The sequence below is a fragment of the Carettochelys insculpta genome, chromosome 6, assembly GCF_033958435.1.
Source record: "Carettochelys insculpta isolate YL-2023 chromosome 6, ASM3395843v1, whole genome shotgun sequence".
NCBI classification, from domain to species: Eukaryota; Metazoa; Chordata; order Testudines; family Carettochelyidae; genus Carettochelys; species Carettochelys insculpta.
Window position 1 is genome coordinate 34,780,727 of NC_134142.1, and position 19,251 is coordinate 34,799,977.

General features: G+C 46.3%; 1 protein-coding gene across 2 annotated transcripts in view; it reads left to right on the forward strand.

The window, feature by feature from the left end:
• The first annotated feature begins 3,126 nt into the window (after positions 1–3,126).
• Positions 3,127–19,251, forward strand: part of GALC (galactosylceramidase) — a 62,144-nt gene continuing 46,019 nt past the window's right edge. Inside the window, exons 1-5 of one of the 2 annotated variants that reach the window (XM_074998776.1) lie at positions 3,127–3,359; positions 4,592–4,660; positions 10,646–10,709; positions 12,503–12,616; positions 16,488–16,627. In XM_074998776.1, coding sequence (XP_074854877.1) covers positions 3,144–3,359; positions 4,592–4,660; positions 10,646–10,709; positions 12,503–12,616; positions 16,488–16,627 — 603 coding nt within the window. In that variant the 5' untranslated portion in view covers positions 3,127–3,143. Of the gene's footprint in view, positions 3,360–4,591; positions 4,661–10,645; positions 10,710–11,661; positions 11,799–12,502; positions 12,617–16,487; positions 16,628–19,251 lie in introns of those variants that run through there. The other variant, XM_074998777.1, reaches the window with a different exon arrangement.

The following is a 19,251-nucleotide window of genomic DNA, read 5'->3' on the forward strand; positions in this document are numbered from 1 at the left end:
TGGCAGGAGACAAATAGCTTGATCATTGTCTTCCGTTCACCTCCTCTGGGGCACCTGGCGCTGGCCACTGTTGGCAGACAGGATACTAGGCTGGATGGACCTTTGGTCTGACCCAATATGGCTGTTCTTATGTTCTTAATAGTTCAACCTTTTATTCCTTTTAAGTTATTAGTGTGGCAACAGTCCACATGTGTTAAAGTGTGGAAGTGGCCAAGGAGGGGATTGTTAAAAGCGTTTCACTAAAAATTATTATTCAATATGGAGTCCCTGTTGGGATCCATCTTTAAAATAAAGTATAAAAAATTGACAAGTCAACATCCCCCTCAGAAAAGGGCGCAAACTAAAGGCGGAAAAAAAGGGAGTCATGTGGTACCAATCTGCCTGGAGACAAGAAGCTATAAGAGGAGGTAACCCAGCCTGCTCTGGGTTCTCTCTCTCTCCCTCTGCTGCCTCCCCAGCTCTGAGCCACCAGAGGAGGAGATGACCCCCTGGTGGCTAGGGCGAAACACTGCTACTGTAAAATAGGGAGTGTGGAGACCTTGTAGGTCAGGAGCCTTACTGAATTTTAATTTTAAGACTAAAACAAGGGAGCGTAGTGTCTTACCCACACGCATACCATCAGTTCTCTTAGGCATTGCTACACGCAGGACCATGAGCCAAGAACAAAAGGCAAAAAATAAAAAAAAGATCAATCTGTTCGTGTGCCTGGAAAAGAGCATCTAGGAAGCAAAATCCGCAGCCTTTCTCCTTTCTGTAAGAACAGCTCAAATTACCTAACATCCATGCATAACTTGGACTGCAGTAAAAATAACTTTAAAAAGGGGTTGCTCAAGGGAAAATTGCATTCTCTTGTAAATTGTTCTAGCAACCAAAAGGTTTATTTAATTAATACGTGTTATTAAATACATCATTATTGTTTTTTATTTGTGAGGTGTCCCATACACACACTAATAAAAACATTAGGGGATCTGGGCATGTAAAAGCAGAAACTTTTCTGCATACTGTTCTCAGGTAACAACTGTTGGCTTGTTATTCCCATCCACTGCTTTGATTTTAATTACATTATGGTTACTATTACCAAGCAGTTCGGCTACGTTCAGGACCAGATCCTGGGCTGCACTTAGGACTAAATCAAGAAGTGCTTCCATGGGCTTCAGGATGATCTAGCTGTGCCAAGAAATGGTCTGTGTTACACGGCTGTACAGCTGCTGAATTAGTGTGTCTCTGGTGTGTGCATACTTGACCACTTGTTTCAGTGCTGTCTATTGTATTTGTAACCCACACATCTCTTGCATGTGTACTGTCATGTTTAATGGCTGGTACTGAGATGGCTGACACAGAGAATACTGAGTCTGCTCTACACCCCTCAGTAACACCCAGCTGACTTTCAGCTCATTGCGCAGAGGCAGATGACCTGGCTTGGTTGGAGGTACATACTGTAACCCTTCAATTTAACGGATCCCCATATAGCGGTCTTCGGAAATAACATACGGTGTCTGCCAGCGCCCCCCACAAAATGCTGTAGACTCACCAGAGCCACCACTGGGAAGGGGGCTGCCAGAGGAGCTGGGAGAGGGGTTGTGGTGGGGCACAGGAGCTCTCCTTCTCCAGTCCCACATGTTGGGACTCAGCCACTGCTGCCTGCAATGGTGCTGAGCAGCAGCCATGATTTTGGAGGCAGGGGGTGGCCATGCTCTGCCTTCATGCAGGTGGCTCAGAGCTAGGGGCTGAGAGCTGCAGGAGGTGGAAGGAGCCAGGCTGGCATTTAGCTCTTCTCCTGGTAATTGAGAGGAGATGGCGGTGTGCGGGAAAGAATGAGGCAGAATGGGGGCAGAGGACAGGTGTGAGTGATGGACTGGGAAAGTCAGTGCCTCATTATGTAGGTAGTCCGTCATGTCCGACGATGACACCAAAATGCAAAGGACCTGTGCGGGAGAATGTCTGAAGTGGAAAAGCCATTGCACAGGGGCAGTTCCACTCTCTTGATCTCAGAAGCCTGTTTCCAGTGGTATGAAAAGTCGTCATGGCTGGGACTTCCTAGGCTGCAGTGGATGGCCATGCTGTCTTTGGTGCCTTGTCATGCCCTTCACTCTCCACAGTGTTGCAGAACCACCTTACTGGTCATTGGATCTTGCTGTTGATCTCATCCCTCCATTCTGCTGGGGCCGTCTTTGTATGCTGATATAGGCAATTCCCTATCTCACCGCAGGTTTCAGACCTGCTGGCTACCCTCACTGGGTTTAGCCCACCAGTTGAAGTGGTTTATCAGTCTTCTTGGAGCCACAGGTGACAGCTGGGTGCCAGGTGGGGACCAAAGGTGCACGAACTGCCCCAAAGAAACACAAGTCCCCACACCAGAGGTGCTACCCCTCCCTGGACACCCCATACACCATGAACTTTCGGCATTAACGGACACCCCTCCCCCCCAAGTCCATTACATTGAGGGATTACTGCATGTACATTCTGTTGCAGGAAACGGTTTACACTCCAGCGTCCAGGGTCTGACATTTTCCCTCCTGTCCCCTGGAGTCTGTGGCGCGGTGATTTACGCCACAGTACTGCAGCAGGGCTCTGCAGACTCGCCCCAGCTGTGAGAGGTGGGGCAAATACACAGCATAAAGCAGCCAGCATCAGCCCTACGGAGGACCCGGGCCCGCGCCCGGCCCGTCTGTCTCACCGGGGTGACGGACTCTGAACCCGCACCGCAATTCAACTCCTGCAGGCCTCCGGGGCCTGGGCCGAACCTCAGACTGATTCTAAGCCCCGCCCCACGTCTGGTGCGGGGCTGGCTCCCCTGTGGGGCCCCAGTCTGTAAAGCTACAGCCCCCGTAGATACCCTACACGCAAAGCTCTATCCTTTAACGCCACCTGCCTCCGATAGGGCTCCACAGCAGCTTCCTTCTGAAGCCAGCCCCCCGCAGCGTCCCGTAACATAGTTAGCAGCTTCGTGCCCTTAGCCACCATGGCAGCGGGTGCGTCAGTCTTAGTGTCACGTGACCTCTCGAGTCCCTCTCTCCCGCCCTGTCCTGTGGGAGGAAGGAGGCGGTTGGCTCACCGGCTCAGCCCCTGTCAGGTGACCGACAGCTGGCGTGGTCATGTGACAATGGCTGCGTGCTTGCCGCCAGAGTTGCTGTAGGAACGGGATGGGTCTTATGGGCGTTGTCGGCTGGAAGCGCCTGGAGTGTCCGGTTATGGTTGGCGGGCGGGCTGTGCTGTGGGGCTGGGCCCTGCTGTGCTACACCTGGTGCCCTCGCTCGTCGGGGGCCACTGCCGCCCACTTCTCAGCCGGCTACGTGCTGGACGATTCGGGCGGGCTGGGTAGGGAGTTCGACGGCATCGGGGCTGTGAGCGGCGGAGGGGTGAGCGAGCCTGTGCCTGGCGGGAGGGGTTGTGTGTGGGGTGGGTCGGGCCTGAAGGGAGGGTGTATAGGAGGGCGGAGAAGCGGGAATGTGGGTGGGGGGCTGGAGAGGCAAGTGAGGTGGGAAACGAATAGATGCGAGTGGGGGTTGGAGGGAGATCAAAGAGCCTTGGAGAAGTTGCTTGGTGTCCACCCCCTTATTGGGCTGTGTGTGTGTGGGGTGGGGGGATAGGATAGGACTCGTGGGAAAAGTCTCTTGAGCTGCCTCTGGTTTTGCAATACAAAGTGAATGGCTTCATCTAAAAGGACTCGAGGAAAATAATAGTAGGGGGAGATCTAGAAGGATGATTGTGTGTGCATGTGTGACATTAATGTAGGGAAACGGGATGGAGGTACTGTTGTAGGTCAAATTCAGGAGCTGAAAGCATGACACCAAGTTAGTGCTACTGGATGGAGACAGGGGTTTCTCTCCCCAATGGTAGCTGCAGGTCCCAGCTGTGAATAGCATTTAAGGATGTGGAACTGTGTGGGAGACTGCTTCTGGTTGGCATTTTGCCTCTTGCAAACAAGATAGGATGATAAGGAAGTGTAAAGCGCAAATTATTGATTGGGTAACTCCAGTGGAATTTTAGAATTAAATTTTACCATTTAACCACATTTTAAAATACTTTATGGTTGTTAGGATATTTAAGCCCCCAAAAGACCAGTAAGTTTCCAGGGACCTCTTCTAGTCCAGTGTCATGAGCATCATTTGCACTCTGCTTTGATAGGTAACTAGCACCTCTCTGGAGTTGGACATGTAATCTGACTTGGTTTAAGGAGGAAGAAAAGCAGGGAGATTGCACACAGGAAAGAAGACTACGTTAATAGGGTATAGGATTTTGCTTGGGAAAATGTACCTGTCTTGTCATGCTCATGTTGGATTCCAGTCTCTCCTCTGACTCTTGTATCATGAAATGTATGTTGGGATATCATACTGCTGCTGCTAGAAGTCTGACAGTCATGCTACTATAAAATAGTAAACTGTGTCTCTTAAAGGGGTGTTGAGTTTTTGGGGGTTATCTGTCTGACTGAATTCCTGCTGATGTGATTCCTTAGTTCTTGTTTGGATTTAATTGGGTTATGAATTATATTAGGTTATCTTGAAGAGCTTTAGATAGGACTGCCTTTACTATTTGAAATCCAATTAAATAATATAACTCTAAATATACCCTTTTGTTCTTTTCTTTTTAGGCTACCTCTCGACTTCTGGTGAATTATCCAGAGCCTTATCGCTCTCAGATCTTAGATTATCTGTTCATGGTAATATTTGTCTTACTGATATATAAATATTTCCAGCCTCTTGTAAAGCTTTAATATGTACTTTGTTTTTAATGGCAGTTCTCCTAAAGTATGTTAGATATTCTTTTAAAAAAGTCTTGTTTTTCTGAAGTGCTGGAGGGTATGGTTAAATAAAGTCATTTTGCTAATTATTATCATGATACTTACAGACAGATTTTAGATGCTAAGTGTTTTTGAAACCCCACTAGTCACCTTAATACCTCTAAAAATCTGTCTTCTAAGCATTATACACAGATTAATAATAATTTACCTATATTTACATTTGTAAATAATGTTTTGTTATAGTTAAGTACGGCTTTGATGTTTGTTTTTAATTGATAAGCACCAGTAAATTCCTGATATAAACACATGAAATTGGTGAATGTCCATCCAACACCAGACATGGTTATTTGTATCTAAGAACTTGTCTCTACAGAGAAATAATGAAGATTAAGAGCTTGTGACGTCTAGCGCATGCTAACATGTTGCATGTTAATTGGTACATGTTGAACCTGCTGGTATGAAGGCTTCTTATTTAACTTTACTATGGGTGTGTGTGTGTGTGTGTGTGTGTTTTTAAAACAGTTCCGTGTGAAGGTGTACTAGGGAATATTACAAAAATTATTCATTGCAGTATTTATAAGGAGAGCGCTCCACCCAGCTTCATCTCCCTCCTGCCATATGGATTTTGGGCATCTGTGTAGAACACAAAAATGCCTAAAAGTACCCCAAAATAAAATTAATATACCCCAGTAAACAGAACTCTTGTCGATAAGTAAGATAATCCATATTCTAATTCTGGCTATGTCATTGAATAACTTGTTTTAACTTCGGTAAAGTCTCTTAGGTCTTGAACTGGCAAACACTTACGTACTTGCTTGTTTCTAAGCACGTAAGAAGTCTTTTTTAAATTCCAGAGTGGCTACTCGTATGTAAAGTTAAGCACATTCATTAGTTTGGTGGTGCACTTTTTCTGGACAGACCCACTTCATCAGATCTGATGAAGTGGATCTGTCCCACAAAAGCTCATCACCAAAATAAATCATATTGTTAGTCTTTAAAGTGCTGCATTTCTGCTGTTTTTGTTTTGTTGGAGTACAGACTAACACGGCTACCTCTCTGTTAATGTTCATTAGCGTTCACAGGATTGGTATCTTAACCTCTCTGAGACCAGCTGTCTCTGTGACAGACAATGAATACTGGCCCAATTCTGCAGCTTGCTTTGCAATCCTGTCTAAATACCAGATATTATGGTTATTAATATAGCAACTTGAAGTTATGTCCTATTTGTGTGGTGGTAACTGTTTATTCAGCCTCAAAACTTAGGTCTCAAAACTTAGGTCCCATAGTCGAGACTTGTTACCCCAAGGTGTTACAGCTGCCAAGAGTAAACAACACCTTTGTTAAGACAAAACAAGTAATTATACTGAATAGACTAAACAATTTGAGGGTACTTTCTTAAGCATATTCTAGGGTAAGCAACACCTTATTGTTTCTCTTGGGGTACGTCTGAAGTAGCCGGCACAATGTTGAAATAGCATGTGTTGCATCTACACGCGCCGTGTGCTATTTTGACGTTGAAATCGATGTGAGGCGGCGAGACGTCGAAATCTCTATTCCTATCTGAAGATGGGAATAGCGCCCTACTTCGATGTTCAACGTCGAAGTAGGGCATGTGTAGACGATCCGCGTCCCGCTACTTCGAAATAGTGGGGTCCTCCATGGCAGCAATCAGCTGAGGGGCTCAGGGGTTGAGACACTCTGTCCAGCCACTGTGGGGCTGCATGGTCCCTGCGTGCAGCAGCCCTTAAAGCACTACGTACCTGGACTTCCTGTGGCAGGAAGCTGAGAGCGTGCAGGCAGCAGCACACGCATGTGCTAGTCCTGCATGCCCTCCAGAGGCCCCAAACCACCACCTGTGGCATCCAGCCAGCCCTCAGAGTGCCTCCAGGCCGCCCCCCCCCTGCCGCTGAGGGGACCCAGGCACCCCTGGCAGCCAAACGGGGGGGGGGGGGGCGGGGCCCCACGTGGTCGGAGGCTGAGCTCCGAGACCTGCTGGGGCTCTGGGGTGAGGAGGAGGTGCTTCATGTGATGGGGAGCAAGCAGTGGAATGCAGAAGCATTCGCCCGACTGGCTGAAGGCCAGGCCGCCCGGGGTCAACCTGCCTGCGCTGTGGATCACGTCCGGAGCAAGGTGAAGGAGTTGCAGCAGGGTTATGCCCAGGCCTGGGACTTGGCCAGCCGGTCTGGGGCCGCTCCCGCCACTTGCCCCTATTACAGGGAGCTCAGGGCCATCCTTGACACCACAGCCAATGAGGCCAGTCCAGCACCCTGGGGCCCACCCGAGGAGCCCCCCTCGGGATGGCAGAGGAGGGGGGCTCCTCATAGACCTCCCTTCCCAGAGCACCAGCTGGGCGTCCAGCCACCGGGGTTCCCCCGATCGCGGCAATGGATGGGCAGGTATGTACCCCGCAGGGCACACGCCCCCGGGCCATGGGGTGGGGGCATCAGACATGACCGAGAGCCTCACACACCCCCAGTGGACCCCGACCCGCAACTGCCCAGCCACAGGATGGTGGCATGGCCATCAGCGCCCGTCAGCACCCACATCCATGAATAGCACTGTGCCCTAACCCTGGGGGTGGGGGGACCATGTGATGGGGACATCCAACAGGGACACACCCATCTGCTGGACCCCCTTGTGTATAGTTGTCCTCCTTTGTATATTGGTTGCAGTTTTGGTTGTGCACGTAACACAGTTACCAGTTTTCAATGATTCACAGTTTTATTTTCCAAAGAACCTGAGATGTGTGCTTGTTGGGGGGATGGTATGCGGGCGGTGGGGATGGTGTGTGGGCAGCGTGGGGGGCCCTCCGGGGAAGGCCAGGGAGGTGCTCAGGGGTCTCCCTGATCAAAATGGCCCCACAGGGCCTTGCAGACCCGTACCCCCTTGTGGTGGGCCTGGCGACTGGGTGTGGCAGCTGGCTGGGGAAGCCCGTGCCGGCGTCAACTGCCAACCACTGGACAAAGGCCTCCCCCTTGCTCTTGACAATGTTGTGGAGCATGCAGCACGCGCCCACAACCTGGGGGTTGTTCTGGAGGCTGATGTGCAGGCGGGCAAGGAGGCACCACCAGCAGCCCTACAGGTGGCCGAAGGTCCTTTCCACCACTTGGCGGGCTTGTTTCAGGCAGGCATTGAACCACTTCTGGCTGGCGTTGAGGTGGCCAGTGTATGGGCACATGAGCCAGAGCTGGAGGAGGTAGGCCGCGTCTGCCACGAGGCAGAGGGGCATGGTGGTGTCCCCCAGAGGGAGTAGGTCCCTGCCTCCAGCCAGCAGCACAGGCCCGAGTTCCGGAAGATGCAGGCATCGTGTGTGCAGCTGGGCCAGCCCCCGTAGACATCCTGGAAGCGGCCCCAGCTGTCCACCATGGCCTGCAGAACCACAGAATGGTAGCTCTTGCAGTTGATGTATCTTTCCCCGCTGTGGTCCGGGGCGCGGATGGGGATGTGGGTCCTATCCAGGCCCCTGAAGCAGTTTGGAAACCCCATGGCGGCAAATCCGGCGACGGCTGCATCCAAGTCCCCGACTCGGACGACCCTCTGGAGCAGCATGGAATTGAGCACATGGACCAGCTGTGGGGAGGGAACACAAGTGCCCATGAGGGTGTGCAGGGTGCCCCAGGGCCCTCCCACCAGCCTCCCTCCTGAGCACATCCCCGCGTACCCCCATGCCCGGCCCCCCCCCCACCCCGTGGTTGTGTGCTGAGGCCTCCTTATGTCCATGACAATAGCCCCAACTGTGGCCTTTCCCACTCCAAACTGGTGTCCCACAGAGTGGTAGCTGTCTGGAGTGGCCAGCTTCCAGACGGCTATTGCGACCCTCTTGTCGCCGGGGAGGGCGCACCGCATCCATGTGTCCTGGCGCCTCAGTGCGGGGATGAGCCACTGACAGAGCTCCAGGAAGGTCTGCCGGCGCATGCGGAAGTTCCACAGCCACTGGTCGTCATCCCACTCCCCCAAGATCAGCTGCTCCCACCACTTGGAGCTGGTGGGGTAGCTCCAGAGGCGGTGGAGCACCCAGCAGGGGAGGAAGAGGGGAGCCTGGTGATCAGGGGTGTCCCTGTCTGCCCCCGGGAGGGCTTCTCCTGCACAGGAGGCTACCCAGCAGCTCCTGGCATACCTAGCAGGGTGCTTGCTCCCTGGGTGACTACGTGGAGGGCTTCCAGCTGCTGCTGCTGGGAGTCCATAGCTGCTGTGCATCGGTCTGCGAGAGTGTGGCTAGCGCTCTGCAGACCTCGTGCTGTGCAGGCTGGGTGTGTCTGGGAGGGGTCCTTTAAAGGAGTGGCTTGCTGTTGCCCTGGAAGGGCTAGTCCAGCCTGTGACCCCGTCCATGGGCTTTCCTGGACCCTTAGTTAAATGGGGAGCACGTGCGCGCGCATGTGTATGTGTGGACGCTCTGCAATTCCTTCCAGGGCGGTTCTTTTTGATGTTCCCCGTTGCTACTTCAATGTTGAACGTTGACGGCACCAGCCCTGGAGGATATGTAGAGGACAGGCATTGAAGTAGCCTATTTCGATGATATTACTTGGAAATAGGCTACTTTGACATAGTGTGCTAGTGTAGACGTAGCCTTGATGTTTAATTTTGCAAATACTGATTACTGAGACAGCTAATGATTAACTATTGTGCGATAGTGGGTTAACACTAGCTTTTTTTTCACGCTAGTTTTAAAGTGGATAAGTAAAAGGTTGATACAGTCTTTGATGCTCCCTCTAACCTTTTCCATCCATGTGTGGAATAAATTTTATGTGCACCGAGGCATGTGGGTATGTGCCTCCCCAAGACAATCACAAACGTGGCTGTTAGTGTGCTGCTGATCAGCTCGGTGGTATTGAAATCTCTTGTGAATGGCTACACAAGTGCACAACTTACAGGGAACACTGGTGGCCATAACTATGATGGGTTGTAGATCCTAAAGGCAATATTGAATCAGAGTGTAAAAGTATGTGTGCGTCATGACTGTAGAGTTAACTGGCGATTGCAGAGTATCCTTGCTCTCTAGCCTGCTAAGATTGTTCCATGTCAATAGAATTACTATCCAAAGGCTTGCCTATTCAATCAGTTAATTAGTAAATCTAGCCATTTAGAAGGCTGTAACTTTCATCACTTTAACTGTATAAATGTCTAAAGTATAATTACATCAGCTTGCAAGCCTTTGTAGGGTTTTTTTTTTGTAAGAAACCAGGTTATCTTGAAATCTAGCCAACTTAAAATAGTTTTGTTCTACACTAGACTCAGGACTATTGTGCAATTTTTTTGTCTTATCTTGACATTTTCCTATTTTGTTAGTTTTTCTGTGCTGAAGACCTGTGCAAACAGGGAAACATACTAATACCATAACAGAAGACACAGTAAAACTGACTAGCAACAAAGTACTCTCAATTGCACAAAATAAAATAGAAAAAGAGGAATAGCTTTTTCACTCTGATCTTTGTGGTTATATTACTTTTAGGTGATTGTGAGAATGGTAGAGATTATCGGATAGAAATTTAACAACTATAGCAATTGTAGCAATTATCTCACGCGCTACAAGGACTGTCTCCCTTCCTTTTGATGCTTGTAATTATCTCAGGCAAGACACTTAACATCCCTCACCCCCCTCCCTCAGTTCCATGTATTTGATTTCTCAGTTTTTATTGCAGTATTTTTGGACCGCTGTGCTATATGACTGAGTCTGGACTGGAAATGCTATAGATCTGAAGAAGTGGGTCTGTCCCGTGCAAGCTCATCACTTAATAAATTATTTTGTAGCACTTTAAAGTGCTACATGACTGCTGTTTTCTTTAGATAGAAAAGTGGTGAAATTGGTGCTGATACACTTTTTACCTAAATATTCCTCGGCTTATAATGTGAATCTATATTCACTGTTTTTGGTTTTTTTTTTTTCCCTCCTCTCTTTTTTTAAAGCCAAACTTTGGTGCTTCTCTGCATATTCTCAAAGTGGAGATTGGTGGTGATGGACAGTCAACAGGTATGAATTCTTGGAGGGACTGGGCTTCTTACTGGTTTTATGCAGGTCGTTCATCACTTCAGATAGTGCTGCAGTACAATAGAGGCCCCCTGCTTAGCCATAAACATTGTCATGAACATCATTGCACCTTATTTGAAATACTAAGTCTCTCCATGAAACACTTGGAACTGCACCGAGGGACCACTGGGACCTGGGGCCACTTTTGGAGCTGTAATAAGGGCCGCCAGGACCCTACAATATTAACTTCCCTTCCATCCTTTGCCCCACCCCAGCACCAGCATCCCCAGCTGGAGCCCACATCCCAGCCGTTGCACTCCAACTCTGTGCCCCAGCCTGGTGACGTTAATTTGGAAGTGTGTTGGCAGGGGACAGTGAGTGACACAGGGAGGGAAGATGGCATGGTCAAGGGTGACACCTCAGAGAAGGGGCATAACAGGGGGTCCCTGAAAAAAATTGAAGGAAAATGAGAGCCGCTGGGTTGCTAAAGTGTGAGTACCACTGGTCCACATGCTCACACTGTGCTTCCTATCTGAACACTGCTATTTTTCAGCAGTGTAGGGTCTTGTTGCCTCTCAGTTGCCTGAGCCTTTCCCTGTCACAATTATTCTCTGGTAGGGGAATATCATGGGGGGAAGGATATGGCAGCTTTCCTCTGGCTAGATCATTTCTTCTTCACAACGAGAGATTCTGGCAGTGGTTAGTGGCAAAAGCCTCTCCTTGCTGCTGGAGCCTTTTGCTGCCATGTATAGCTATATGCTGCTGTGACAAGTGTGGATGCGGCTGCCTGTCACTGCAGCATATAGCCACATGTATGGTGTCTATGATCTACATGTGCTCTGTGTGTGTGTATGTGTGTGTGTGTGTATATATATGTATATAACAAAAAAGATATGGACTTAGGGTATGTTTAGAGTACGTGGAAGATTGACCCAGTCAGGGTCAGTCTTCTAGAGTTCAGTTTCGCGTGCCTGGTAGAGATGTGCAGAATCTGGCATCAGCAGCTGACTCCTGGACTCCACAGTATTGTGAGGAATAAGGGAGGTGAAGGGAGAGTTTCTCTCATTGGCCTCCCGCTGTGAAGATGACCAGGTAAATTGATTGCACATAAACTGATTCTAGCTATGCAGTTGCTGTATTTAGAACTGTGTATCTACAGTCAGCTTACCCGCCTAGTGTAGATCTAGTGGCTCCTTAGCTTTAATGAAGCAAAGCATTCTTTGCCCCATTAACCAGTGTACAGTCAGTTTGCCTCACCCCTCATTTTAACATGTATTACTATGTTAGGGTTTATTGTGATAACTCCATGTGTTTTGCTTTTTTCTCAGGCTGAAGGATACATCTGTGCCACAGTTAGAGGCATAATTGCAAAATATGAGGATGTCCCAGAGCTAGCTTTAGTTTAGCAATGTAGATGCAGCAGTGTGAGCTGTAAAAGCCTACCCAGTACTCTGGGCACTTCGATGGCTAGCTCATGCTGCCTGTGGCTTCACAGCCGTCAGTACTCATGCTTAATTGATTAAGCTAGCTTGGGTATGTCTCTGTGTGCTGCAGTCATTCGCCACTTGCAGTGGAGACATACTCTTCTAAGAGGGAGCAATGGCTAGTCTCTTATGTTGGCTTTCATTGTTCACTTTGCTTGCAAATTAACTTCAAAGAATGCTTGAACTGTGCTTGTGGTATGTGCCTACATATAATGGAGATGAGCAATTATTTTAAATGCCCTTAAGTTACCTAAGAATTTGTTATGACACAGACAACAATTACTGAGATTTTTGTTATGATTTCCTTTGTAGATGGTACTGAACCCTCCCACATGCACTATGAAAATGATCAGAATTATTTCCGAGGCTATGAGTGGTGGTTAATGAAGGAAGCTAAAAAGAGGAACCCTGGCATTAAATTGATTGGTAAGAATTTGGGTTTTCAAAATGTTCTGTCTTCATATTTCAAACATGATTTCATACCTGACTTATTTGTAATTGACTCCTTAGCTATAATGAAGCAAAGCATTCTTTGTCCCGTTAACCAGTTGTACAATCAACTTGCCTTATCTCTCATTTTAACATGTATTACTATGTTAGGTTTTATTGTGATAACTCGACGTGTTTTGCTTTTTTCTCGGTTCTTTCCAGTGCTGGGTGATAGTTGTGGTTAGTGATTTAGGCCAAGCATACATTGCCAGTAGGAGAGTTTTACCATGAGGCCTAGAAGCTAGTGCTGTCAGCTTTGGCTGTGGCTTCGGGGCTTGTAGAGCTGTCCCTCTTCCACTCCTTGCTGTACAGAATCTCTGAGTCTGTCACTACTGAACAAATGGGTTTGATCCCCAGTGGGGATTCATTATAGCCTGGGTGTACTGTTCATGTCTGCACTAAATATTCAGTTTCTGCAATTTACCTGTCTGACAAATTCAGTATGAACGTTCATTTTGCAAAATGAGTGTTGCCAAATAAGTTTGCATATTCATAGACCTGGGGAAAAAACTCTCCAAGCACAGGTTTACAATAAGATTATAGTCTTGCAAATATTTTAACACTTGTATTATAGAAGTCTTACTGCCTGAAATTGTCTGAGTTCCTGCAAACTAGCCTGTGTGCTTTCTCCCTCCTGACTGATCTCTGGTTTATGGTCACACCTGTTCTGATACCTTCCTTCACCTATGTAAATAACCACACTGCCTTCTTTGCCCCCAGAACCATTTGCACTGTCTGAATTGTAATGGGAAAAGTTGCCTGAGCTGTGTAGGTTAGCATTGCTTAAGAGTTTATAGACAGAAATATTTGGATAGAACCATCTTTGTATATTAAGAATGAGTGAGTGATGAAACTCTTCCTCCCACAGGGAATCTTAATGGTGCATCACTGAAGGGGAATGAAATACTAGATTACTGTGGGAGTGCATAGAGCAGTGATGGACAACCAAGATGAGTGAATGGGCCACATGTTTGGGCCTTCTTAATGATAATGGGCCACATGGGCAACCTGAGGCCTGTGCCCCTCCTCTTGTCTGTCCCCCTCCCCTAGGCACCCTACATGCACTGGCAACACACGCTGCCTAGTTGTTCACTTCATAAACATGAAACAGTGGATTCATGAGAACAAGAAGTCCTGTGACACCTTACAGAGTAACAGATATTTTGGAGCATAAGCTTTTGTGGGCAAAGACCCACTTCATCAGATGCATGAGTAGGGGTATGTGTGTGTTTGTTTCAGAGGGGTATTTAAAGAATGGGGTCCCAGTAAAAGGGAGGGCCAGAGCTGACAAGGTCTATTCAGTCAGGGTGGAAATGGCCCATTATCAGTAACATGTATCAAAAGAGTTAACAAGTCAAATAAGTCATGGGGGATGTGGCCCATGGTGAGAATCTAATGTGGAGGTGTTAACACCAAAGCAGAGAAGCTGCTTTTGTAAGGGGCCAGCCACTCCCAGTCTCTGTTTAATCCTTGGTTGATGGAGTCAAATTTGCAAATAAATTGCAGCTCAGAGATTTCTCTCTCTATTTGATTTTTGAAATTTCTTTGTTTTAGGACTGCTACTTTTAAATCTGTTACTGAGTGTCCAGGGAGATATGTTCTCCCCTGGGTTTTTGTACATTGCCATTCCTGATGTCTGATTTATGTCCATTTATTCTTTTACGTAGAGAGTGTCCAGTTTAGTCCATGTCAGTTGCAGTGGGGCATTGCTGGTATGTGATGGCATATATTATATTGGTAGATGTGCAGGTAAAGGAGCCCTGATGGTATGGTTGATAAGTCCTGTGATTATATCACTGGTGTAGATATGCGAGCAGAGTTGGCAGCGAGGTTTATTGCAGGGACTGGTTCCAGGTTTAGGGTTACTGTGTTGTGATCTATAGTTGTTAGTGAGAATTTGTTTAAGGTTGGCAGGCTGTTTGTAGGTGAGGACAGGCCTGCCTCCCAAGGTTTGTGAGAGTGAAGGATCATTGTCCAGTATGGGTTGCAGATCACTGATGTTGCGTTGGAGTGGCCTTAGGTGGGGGCTGTATGTGATGGTCAGTGGTGTTCTCTTGTTTTCCTTGCGAGGCCTGTCTTGCAGCAGGTGGCTTCTGGGTACCCATCTGGCTCTGTTAATCTTTCTTCACTTCCTTAGGTGGGTATTGTAGTTTGAGGAAAGCTTGGTAAAGGTCTTGTAGATGATGGCATATATTATATTGCTAGATGTGCAGGTAAAGAAGCCCAGTGGATTCATGACACTCCAAACATACTGAAAGGGTGGGAGAGGAGTAGGAAGTGCAGTGCCCCAGTGTGTGAGAAGCGCCTGGAGGAGAGGGGTGGACAGGTGGTCCGTGGACTTCAGGTGGAACCTGATGGGCCTCTGGTTGCCTACCACTGTCTAGAAGCTTAAGACAAGGATCAGAAATCCATTGTACTATATAAATGTAGAGTAAACATACAGTAAAAGACAGTCCCTGTTGAGGAGAGCCCTCAGAAACAGGAATTCTTGTGAGCTTTTTTTGTTTTTGTTTTTGATTGGTGGGGGTGGGGAGGATATTGGAAAAAGAAACATGGTTCAAGGTTTAATCAAAATAGGGCCGAATCCTGCTTGCTGTACTTGGGAGATTAGTCCCCTTGACGTCTATGGGCTAAGAATCTGTAGTGAGCAGGATCGTATTCTCGTGTGTAGATATAACAATGTATTGCTTGCTCTTGCAGTTCCAAAATTGTGTTGTTTTTTTTTAAATACATATAATTCATCATTTTGAGCCAATTGAGGTTAGACTTTATGTAGATGATTGCCATTTCCTAAAGTGAGATTTTGAGGTGGAAAGATGTCACTAAAAGTGTGTACAGCTTGAGCTAAACTCTCAGCTAGTACAAATACAGTAAAATTCCTTTTATCTGGCACGTCGAACCAGACAGATGCCGTATTACCAAATTTTCTGGACTATTAGATGTCACCATGCTGAGCTCCTGGAGCTTCACCACCCCAGCACCCAGCTGCAGCTCACCCCACTCCCTGGTGCATCCCCAGCTTCTTCACCACCCCACACTCCTCCTGCTTCGTAGGGTGACCAACCTTCCTGTATTGGGTGGGACGATCCCGTATTTGGGATGCCTAAAAGGCTTTCCGACTTATTTTTTAAAGGGGAAGAATTGTCCTGTATATAGGCCCTCCGGGGTGGGGAGGGTAGTGCCCATGGCTGCCGCTTTCCCAGGGCTCCCTGGGGGTTGGTGAAGGTGGGAGGAGCTGCCCCTCCCCTCCCATATCTTCCTGTCCCGTATTTGGGACAGGGAGATATGGTTACCCTACTGCTTCTCTGCCCCTGCACTCCTCCCGATTCTTCACCCCTGTGTGCCTCCAGTTTCACCATCTGTGCACTCCGCAGCTTCAGCCCCTGCATGTCCTGACTCAATGCCCTAACCCACCCCAGGCTTAACTCCCATGGCACCAACCCAGCACCCAAGCTCCTCGACTTACGTGAATTTCAAGGTACCTGAGGGTTGAGTGGAATGCAGCCCTTGCGTATCTTGGGAGACTACTGTGTGCCAGACCATCAAATTTTGTCAGATTATCTCTGTAAGTGGGACTATTTTTGCCAGATGCTGAACCATCAGGACTTCCTAATCATCAGAGGCTGGATTAAAGGAATTTTACTGTATAGCATAATTTCATTCAAGTCAGTGGAACTATGCTGATCTGCAGCGAGGATCTTTCCTTACATGTTTCCATTAATATAGGCAATGACTTGTTTTTATTTCTTATTGATGTGTGCAATACGCCTAATTAACTGTCTTTCTGTTTTAATTTTTCTCTTTGTAGGGTTACCGTGGGCATTTCCTGGATGGATAGGGAGGGGTGAGAACTGGCCCTACGCTTATCCAGATGTCACTGTGTATTATATTATTTCCTGGATTCTAGGCGCCAAAAAGTATCATAATTTGGACATTGATTACATTGGGGTCAGTAAAGTGCACAACTCAAATATCTGTTTCTGTTTCATAATTCTTTTAGTTCCTGAATATCTGACTTTGTATTGTTCTTAATTGGCTTCTTAGCTTTAATGAAGCAAAGTATTCTTTGTCATATGAGTCAAAGTGTATAAATATTGACTCAAAATGTGTTGAGAGGTTTGAGAACTTTCCAAACCCAGCTTACGTAGTCAGTGATGTACAGATAGCACTTTGCAAAGGAGCGATAAAACGTAAGCTGTGTGTTTGTAAGAGGATAGAGAGGCACTGTGCTATTTATTTACACATTTAAACAGAAACTTTCTTGTAGCTAGAAAGAAAAAAGGTGGCAGATCACCTGAGATCTGGGGACTTTCCCCTCTGACTTCAGTGGAATTGCAGACACCTGTTACAAGACTGAACTTGGCCTACTGAACATTTTGAAGAAGTAGCACAGTTCTCAGCTTGTTAAACATGAATGGATGGAAACTTGGTTTGGAGTTCCAAAAAACTGGGGTCCCCGTGGTCTCATATTTTTGTGCAGTAGGCAGCATGTTTCACAGGATCTCTCTGCCTCTGTTAGAGGCTATTACTACCTCTGGATGTTGCTAAGTCCTTTGTGCTTGGTTGGATTTATATACCCCATGATCGTAAATGAGAGTGATACTTCTGAAGAGCAGTCTTATTTCTTTTATGATTTTTGGAATATTCACTTCCCTGAGAATAGCATGGATCTCTTTGGTGCCTAGATATTTGAGAATATTTTGAGTTATGCTGCATTTGATTTCTGCATTGTATATAGTACAGTAAATAATGTTTGATGTTTACAAAATTGATAGAAGTACTGTATTTCTAAGTGGGAGATTAGTTTCTGTAGACCTCGTGCTTTGGGTGTTACTGTGGTGTCTTGTGTGATAGATCTCTCTGATTATGGTATCTTAAAAATGTGGAGATAGTGAAGGCTGTATTGAGCAAATGAAACGCACTGCCAGTACCCTGTTTTAACAGTTTCATTGCCACCTCTTCTGCCCTTTAGTCCTACAGCGTATGCAGTACAGATTAGATACTATCAATTGTTGTTGTTTTTTAATAGGTGATGAACTTCAGAAATATTTTCAAATTATGTGTTTTGATGGGACTTCTGAAATGAGTCCTGTAGTGTTAGAACATGGAAGTTCAAACTTGCAGTCAAGGTGGATTGATTTAAATAAAGATGACTTTAAAAATTATTAATTTTTAATCAAGTTACCAAAAAGCCAAGACTGTGCTTAGAGTGCACTTAATTTTGGTGTAAGCCCTATTGAGCTCACTGGCAGTTTTGTTTTTTGTGCAGATATGTACAGGATGGGGTTCCCTTGGCAAAGCTGAGTTACGGTGAAGTAAAATAGAGAATAGACTTACAGCATCACCATTATGGTCTACAGTCACACTGTTCCAAAATAAGGGGTATATATTATTTAATATGAAGAAAGAAAATGACACTTGGTGGCAACTGGCAACTTTAGATTTCTCTTTCAGCAGCTTTCTGTACCGTATAGTTAAGTGATAGATTCTAAACCTAGTTAATTTACCAAGCTGTAAGGATTAGCGAAGATAAACTTTTTTTTAGCATCATCAACACAGCAAACAGCATGGAAATTTACTTGTCAAATCATATTTACGTTAAAAGGCATCGCAAGAGAGTCTTGAAAAGTGACGCATTGCAAAGTTAATTATTTAATTTATTAACCAGTTCATCCACTCAGCAATATCCACATCTCCATCCACATCATTTTCTCCCGATAAGCAGTTTTCCTTTTGATGTTTCGTCCTTGCAACAAGGCTCTGCATCTTCTTCTTGCACTGCTTACACTTGACACGTTTTCCTTTTATTTCTTCAAAATATTACTTGACAGGGTCTTACGCCCAGAGGCCATTGTAGTTTTTCTGTGGCAAATGTGCTGGGGCATATAGAAAGCTGTGTGTGCGCTGTATAGTGTCTTCCCTTTTACTTTCCAGCCCACGCCAGTGTTACTTTCTATGCTGCCTTCGTCCTTTCTTTTACTTTTTTTTGTCATTAAGACAATGTCTTAACTAACTCTTCTGCAGTGATTGGCCAAGGTCCACCATATAAGCACACAATAAAAAGAATTCTATCCAGCTTGTGTCTGTCTTTGCATATGTTCCTTTTTAGTTGGCTGAAAAACAGAAATAGCCAGCCCAGAACTTTCAAGAAGCTAGAGCTGGTAGTTAAGCTGGACAAACTAGAGCCATTGATTCATTTTTACGAGATTATAAATGTAGGTGTAACATGTTTGTGGTGAGATTTAATTATAACCCTTTTAAATGAGAAATTTAGTATTTTACTGATTTTAAAATTAAAAAAATCCAATTGAAATTTAAAAAAATCATTGATTTTTATCCACCCTGCCTGCAGTCACAGGCTTTTGTAAATGTGTACATCTATTCCCTCATTCCTTTCCAGAGGGAAGGTAGGCAAATATGTCTATGGGCCTTTAATAAACAGTTGTGAATTTTATTTAGCTCAAATAACACAAACAAGTGAAGTTGCTCTCTCCTACACAAGAATCTGAAGCCACATGATTCTATTACAATATTGGCTGTACAATTTTACAGATTAAAACTTTTTCCTTTTT